This window comes from Manihot esculenta, chromosome 3 (genome assembly GCF_001659605.2).
Source record: "Manihot esculenta cultivar AM560-2 chromosome 3, M.esculenta_v8, whole genome shotgun sequence".
Taxonomy (NCBI): Eukaryota; Viridiplantae; Streptophyta; class Magnoliopsida; order Malpighiales; family Euphorbiaceae; genus Manihot; species Manihot esculenta.
Genome location: NC_035163.2, coordinates 6354438 through 6362080, shown reverse-complemented (window position 1 = coordinate 6362080; position 7643 = coordinate 6354438). Strand labels below are relative to the sequence as shown.

At 36.1% G+C, this 7643-nt stretch overlaps 1 protein-coding gene across 2 annotated transcripts; it reads right to left on the bottom strand.

Moving 5' to 3' along the window:
* Positions 1-266: 266 nt before the first annotated feature.
* Positions 267-6607, bottom strand: LOC110610726 (casein kinase 1-like protein HD16). Of its 2 annotated transcripts, XM_021750780.2 has the most exons (16): positions 5891-6604; positions 5234-5365; positions 5068-5141; positions 4877-4946; positions 4715-4770; positions 4484-4555; positions 3947-4041; positions 2805-2871; positions 2578-2707; positions 2284-2502; positions 2045-2187; positions 1780-1954; positions 1559-1649; positions 1324-1481; positions 1028-1216; positions 267-916 (listed from the first exon to the last, which is right to left on the bottom strand). In XM_021750780.2, the coding sequence occupies exons 1-16, from the start codon at positions 6203-6205 to the stop codon at positions 857-859; spliced, it is 2046 nt and encodes a 681-aa protein (XP_021606472.1). In that variant the 5' UTR covers positions 6206-6604; the 3' UTR covers positions 267-856. The 2 variants fall into 2 exon arrangements, 1 of the variants encoding a protein (XP_021606472.1); XR_006350181.1 differs by lacking the exon at positions 1324-1481 and having other exon boundaries at positions 5891-6607.
* Positions 6608-7643: the final 1036 nt, after the last annotated feature.

Sequence of the window (7643 nt, the reverse complement as noted above, 5' to 3'; positions counted from 1 at the left end):
AATACAGTGTCCCAAATAATAATAGGTCCTCACATGACAAAAACAAATTAAAATTGAATGGTTTCATCATATTACTCGATTGCAAAACCAGAATTATGAAGACCAGTCTGGTCATATTAGCAAGTAAAATAACTATCTTTGATGGGAGGAACCAAACACAAAAGATCAAAAAAGGGTAGGGTACAATTTACTGCTCAATATAACTGAGCTACATTAGTAGGACACGCCATAGGGCACATGCACAAGTGGATGTTAGGGAGCAGAAATAATACAAGGCTATAGCATAAAAGATTATGATAAAAAAAAATTACAAACTGTTATTTTTAAGTATACAAAATAAGTACATCTTCAGTCTTAGGTCGGATTCAGACATCCCATGAGTTCTTGAGTGAATGATCAAAAGGATCCATCCCCAAGTCCAAAGAGCAAGAAGGAATAAATACAGACTGGATGACTAAGAATGCCTAGAGCCCAAAATCATGATACTGTTAATAATGGAAGCATGACCCGTGCACACACCTTCAACCTACCATGTTCAAAACTATACGAAAGTTGGGTTTTTTTTTTCAGTGTGCAGATCAACCCTTCCTACTGGGGCACAAGATCTAGCATTGGCTACTTCAATGCAATTGAAAGATAGTGCACAGGTATTTGTAATAGGTGCTATGTGTTGGCGACTGTAAGGTAGAAGATTTGCATACACAGACTCCCAAATGCCAAGATGCATCATTTTGTCTTAAGTGGATGCTTGGTTCTCAAGTAAAGATCACTGATAGTGAGACCTGTCTTCTAGGTAGTATACAGGAGCAAAATCATGATTACGTCAATGGTGGCATCCCAACGTAGCTTCAGTTGTTCATGAGACAGTTCGACCATAGCATACAGATGCAATATAAAGATTTTTTGCCCATTTCTCCTGAGGAAAAAAAAATGTAAAATAGGACATTAGCTATTTACTTTTACAGCAAGAAGGAAATAGGGATAAATAAAGCAAAACATAAACAAAATGATTAGCTGAAACAGCAACCTTGACATGTGTACTAGGAAAAGCAGAAGTTCGAAGAGTTTCTTGAGTTTCATCAGCTGGTTTTCTTCGGGGCACACTGAGAACAAAAGCAGCCTGGTCCCAAGTTGCAGCAGTTGAAGTAATGCGGTAACCACCATCCCACCTCCTATGAATTCCTTCACTAGGATATAGAAAATCTAGCTCCACAACCTAACATTGGGTGCCAAAACAGAAAAGAAAAATGTTACAAAAGTTATCTTGGTTGACGAAAAAGCAATTCTCATGTTCCATTGAGCAGACTTAAAAAGTCACAAGACCTGGTCAGAAAATCCAGCCCCACGAGACATAACAATTGCCCATCTACTTCCAGCAGTGGCCATGGCAGTGACATAAAATCCCTCTCTCCATTTCTTATTAATCCACTTGAAGGGGAATGAATCACTGACTTTATAGGACTGCTGTAAATACTGGGTTCCTATATACAATAAAGCACGAAGTTAAAATAGTAAATGTTAACACCGCTGATGTCCTAGATATCTAGACAATACTAACCCTTAGACATCACAACCAATGAACTTCCATTGTTAGCTCCTGCTATAGCACTGATGTAGTAATTCTTCTCCCATTGTTCCATAATCCATTCCTTGAAACACACACAAGGTTACCAAAAAACTTAACTTGTTGCCTCACAAATTACATAATAAATAATTTTAAATCCCTAAAACACATGATAAAGCATATCAAGCGTTCAATGTTTGAGAACCAACACCAACCTTGTGAAGGAAGTAAGGTGAAAGCTCATAAACTTGAGCAGTGAAGCCTGTCCCAGCATCCATTATCAAGGCCCATAAGTTTGAGCAAGAAGCCACACAGCTGATAAATAACCCATCCTCATTTCCTTTTTCTATGTGTTGTGAAAGCCTCATATCAGCTACATTATAATGATATCTATTGCAGGAATAAAAAAAGATCAACAATCAGCCTTCTATCACTTGCACAAAACATGCAGATTTTCAATGTGTGGCTCCATATCCATACCTCTGCTTCATTGGACGACGAGCATTGTAAACACTGATCCATTGTGTTGCAGGCATCCCCATCCGCACCTTCTTCTTTGGTTGTTCATCTTCTTCCTCCTCCATTGTCAATCGTCCTCTCTTATGTCCAACCTGATAAATAAGCTTTGCAATAAAAAATATAAAGGTTAATGCAACCTCCAGATAATGGACAGACAAATGTTTTGCTTAGTAAACAAAAATGTCAAGAATCAAAGCTACCTTTTGGGCACCATCAGTGTTTATTGGCCTAATATCAGGGTTTGGACCAACAATCCCATCAAAAAGGGAGATATATTTAGCGTAATTGGGTTCCTCGTCAAATTTTAAATTTACCACATACTCAACAAACTGACGAAAAGGCTGAGGGCAGAAGCAACACAAAGTTTCCGGGGAAGTGGCCATCTTCTTCTTGCAAACTAGGAACCCTTTATTTTCCCCCTAAAAAAGGCACTTTGTCAAATGACTAAAAAGTTAAACATAAACATAAACCCATGAAATTAAGAATATGGAAACCTGATATCCCTGCCAAGGCAACCGACCACGGAGAAGAAAAATAAGCGTGTAAGCAAGAGACTCTAAGTCATCTCTCCGGCTACCAGTTCTACCAAGATGAGCATGAACACTAGCATACCGTACTGTTCCCCTGCACGACAATGACAATTGACCACCTATATGTCAAAATTGGAAATGAAAAGGATATGTTTATCTCCCAGCATAGCTTGAGAACAGTTTTCATCTACCTAAAAATGTCAGGACGTTGATCATATTCAACATGCAGGCCAGTTGAACTATCCCGCCATCTGGTTGCTGCATATCCAAACAGAAAAGAAAATTACAGAATCATCCATGTTTCATCTGCCAAAAAAGTATGATACAAGGGAAGAACCAAATCATATGAACACCCCTGAACTATTTACAAGTGTACAACTGACTGGTCCATTTGTCTTTGGTCAATTGAATATCTTTTTGAGCAATTAAAGTATTTTATTATTTTCTTTTAAAAAAATGCTTTAGATTTTAATCATTCCAATAGTTTATTAAAGAAAATTAAAAACTCTTTTGGTTGCTAGAAACCCAGGAAACAACAATTTTAATCAATAGATCTTGGCAGGTAGCTAAGCTCTCCCTTGTCATGAAGAGCTCACCATTTTAGGTGAACTCCATCATAAAGTAGATCTTGCTTTTGGTGACAAAGACCTCGAACGCTCCAACAGCTTCACAATTCAAAGATAGCACAATCAAGACACAACAGAAATCCTTCACAACCCGTGCCATAGAGCTTCTCTTCACAAACTTCTTTACGAGCACAGCCTAAATGGCCATGCATGCTCCGGTACATTTTGGCATGTTCACAAACACAGACTCCACAGGCACAGCGCATAGTCTGAGATATTATAACTTTCAATAAATTGATCTCTGAAAAAATTCATTGCTTCTTGGTGAAAATCTGCTGAAATCTTCCACTAATTCTGATTTACCACCAAAGGTGAGACCTTACTTACCTATTAGACAAAATTCTCTTGCTTGAGTTTGCATTATTGTAACCAAAACCAAATTGGCACCCAAACTTGTTTTCAATCCATTATTTAAATAGACTTGGGAGTTGGGATTAAATTTAGTGGATGGAGAAGTATTTCTTTGCTATTCTCTAATGATTACTAAAACTTTTAAAGGATGTATTAACATAGCAAAAAAATTATATAAGACTACTAATTTTTGCCTCTTCACTATTTTTCAGATTAATTCACGCTTAATTAGAATTCAACTGCTCAAAGATAATTTTTTAAATTCAATTGAAAAAAATAATAATAAAAAAGATATATATATACACACACACACACACACACACACATATAAAAAGCATTGCCAATCAGCAACTTACCTAATCCAAGATCAATAAGAAAAAGCTTTTTTTCTTCAGGGGTTCCGGGGGGACCAAGCAAAAAGTTCTCAGGTTTTACATCCCCGTGCACATATCTGCCACAACAAAGGAATTGTATTACACCAAACTCACTCTGTCAAGGAGACAGGAGCGGCAGAGAGCATAACTGATCATTTCAGAGTTGATCAAAAAAAAGTAAGCCACTTAGGCATTTTCTTGTGACTGATAGAAAGCACAATTCTTTCCTTATGTACACAGACTGAGATCCAAGAGAGCCTCAAGCCACTTGACTGCTGACTGTACATTAATTAACAAGTAACCAAGCTGAATAGACTAGGAGTATTGACACTATCCCATCCATCTCTATAGGATCATCAAGCAGTCAATCAAAACATATAATCCTATGGGATCCCTCAACATCTAAAATCTTAGCAATAAATGGGGAAAACAAAGCATGTTCCGGCCAGAAAAAATAGAAGTGCATACAGATAAGAAAAGCATTATCATATAACAGAATTTGGTATTAAAAAGAATTACCCTCTAGAATGCATCTTCTCTAGTATAGATATTGCTTCAATGGCAATGCAAGCAACCATTTCAATGGACATCCTGAAGTAGGAAAGTGAAATAGTTAATGCCATATATATCAAAAACAGTTAACTGACAGGTTCACTCACAAAAATTTTGTAGATCATAATATATATATATATATATATATATATATAAGAATTGAACAGAATTCAACAGGAAATTTCAAAAGGAACTTACGTATGTGAATTGTTATTCCAGACATCCCATAGACTAGGTCCAAGCATATCCATAACCTGCATTAAATATATTGTAAAACTAACCAGAACTGATGGTTTAAAAAAGGTGCAACATGAGTAACAACCATGTGATCCAAATGAAAGTGCCAAATCAATTGCATACCATGATATAGTAGTCACCTTGTCGGCCTTTGTAATGAACTCGTGGGACACCATGACTGCCTCCTAGGGCACTGTAAAAAGAACCAAGACGATAGAGGTCATAACATGACTTGGACAATTACCCCATATGAATGCAATAACCAAATAAAAAGGGTCAAATGTAAAACAAAAATTTATAGGGATCTATCTCACTTGTAAACTTGCCACTCATATGGTGGTCCATAATTGCATCCTTTGCTACTTCTATGTTCAAATTTCAGTGCTACCTACAAGTTGCACACATCATATGCTTGTTAACAATATGAAAAACTAAAATAGATAGTTGACTTGTGGTACAATGTAGATAAAGATGGCAAACCTCAACAGCCCCAGGGCCAGTTCTTTCATTTGAAGCAGTGGGACTAATGCGTCGACCAACATATACTTGTCCAAAACCTCCTTTACCCAGTTTTCTTTCTATTCTGTAGACTGGGGAGCCTCCAACTTGGACCTATTACAAAGAAACAAGAGAGTTAAGATGCATTGGCTTGCTATAATGAAACTACCGGTCATTCTCAGTCCAATTTAGAAGTTAGCTAAGAGAGAAAAAATAAGCTCAAGATAAACAACAAAATAAAAAATACAATTAATCAAATAAGAATTCATTTTTCCTTCAATCCATTTGGTTCGAATCAAGGAAACCTTCCATTTAAAACATCCAAATGGTGCAAAACAAACAAAATCAGAAAATTCCGAAACACAAATAGAAAAATAAAAACTATAAATCTATAAACACAAGTTTTTGGTTTTCAAACAGAAAGAAAACAGATTAAAAATACTAATCCCATTACCATTTTTCTTATCAGCTCAACATATTACTAAAATACGTTTAAAATTATTGTGAAAAGCAGCGGAAAAAAGGGAAACATCTAATCTGCTATTTCTCCTTCACTATCCTTTTTCCCATCATCCAAGAAGGAAAATTTTTAAAAACAGAACAAAAAGGCAAAAATCAAAAACAAAGGAAAAAAGTCACCTTCTCAGGAAGCGGAGCCGTGCTTCCCTCGTCCTCAGCACCGAGGCCCTTCTCGCCGCTGTGGCCGCCGCTTTCGCACTCATCCATTGTCTTCTCTGCAACCTCCTCTCTAAAAGCCCTAGGTTGCTCTTGCAATGGTGTCGTTTCAAGGTTCACAATATTATTCTTATCATCAACAACGATCGCGTTATTCTTCCCCTTGTTCTCAGCGGCGTTTCTCTGGCTAGTCTGTACAGTAAGCTTAATCGGATTCCGGTTCCGGGTAGGTTTGGCAGGGTCCCGACTTCTGCGTGCTAGGCTACGCAGCTCAGGCATCGTAAGATGGATGTCGACGGTGGTGATGGTGGTGGCGGTGGTGGTGGTGGTACGTTAGGTCCATGAAGGTGCAGAGATTCATGAAGGTTCTAGAATCATCGGATAAATTCAATCAAAGAGTTGAAATAGATAGACAAAGAAATGACACAGAGCTGTAGAGAGAGAAATTTATTAGGGTTTGGTGAGTGGGAATTTGGAGATCTGTGGAGGGAAATGAAAAGGGGGTTTGTATCAGTACCAAGAGCGAGAAGAAGGTGATGTGAGAGGAGAAATTGATTTTTCTCTCCTTTTTAAAATTTTATCTTGTACTGATTTTTCTCTCCTTTTCAACAGAGGAGAGAAATTGAGAGAAGATATGTTGATACTATCATAAATAGAGAATATTACATTGCATGCACGAATGTATCTGTAAATTTTGCATTATTAACTAATTATATATAAATGGACGAACCCCTCTCTCTACGGTTTTCTAGAGGGAGTTCACTCCCATTTTTCTCTTTCATTTTTCATTTTCCGATAATAAGTCCGGTAGTCTCATCAATTTCCGTCCAGAAATGAGTTTCCTCACCATTTTTTAGTGGCATTTTTAGGTTTTTTTTATTTATTATTTGATTATTGGTGAAAAAAATCATAGAGTTTGTACTAGAGATATTGCTTTATTGTGCTTCTATTTTATTACGCTTCTATTTTATTACTTTTGTTTTTTAGATAGAATTCTAGCATATTGGTTGATGTGGTTGATTTTACTATGTTTCGAAAGTTGTTTATGTTGTTTGGTTTCGGATATCTATAAGGAGGCTCATAACACCGCCCTTAATTTGGTTTTTCAGTCTTTTCGGTAGACGAAATTGAGATAATTTGAGTTTTATCTAGTCAGACATTAAAATTCTTTAGTTGTTGTGCCTCTTCTCTCTCGCCTGTGTTAAAAATGTGCCCATAATTATTATCGGTTGTGCTTCTTATTTGATTTTAATTTACAACCACTTCCCTCAAGTTTTCAAACGAGCATTTTCTAAGTAATAAGGTCTTGCACTTGATTTTTCGAATCCTTCTTGCTCGGGTAAGAACCTCCAATTTTAGTTAGGTTTTCTTACTTTTAGGTTGAGTTTGTACAGAGGACTTAAAAAGACTATTACAAATGACTTTTTTTTTTCTTTGACCTTCTATTTGGGAGAATATTATATTTGAAAAAAAAATACATTATTAAATTATTAAAGAAACATTTGTTTAATATTTTGATGGATGTTTATTTTTAAATCAAATAATATTAATAATATTTAATCCAAGAAAATTTTAATAAGTTAGGATAAATTATAGCCCAATCGATAAGTCTCATAATATACACTCCAACCTATAACCTAAAATGTTAAGTAAAAAAATATATAAAAATATGTTCAAGCGTTACATAAGAGCTTGAGAGTTGGACAAAAAGATTCTT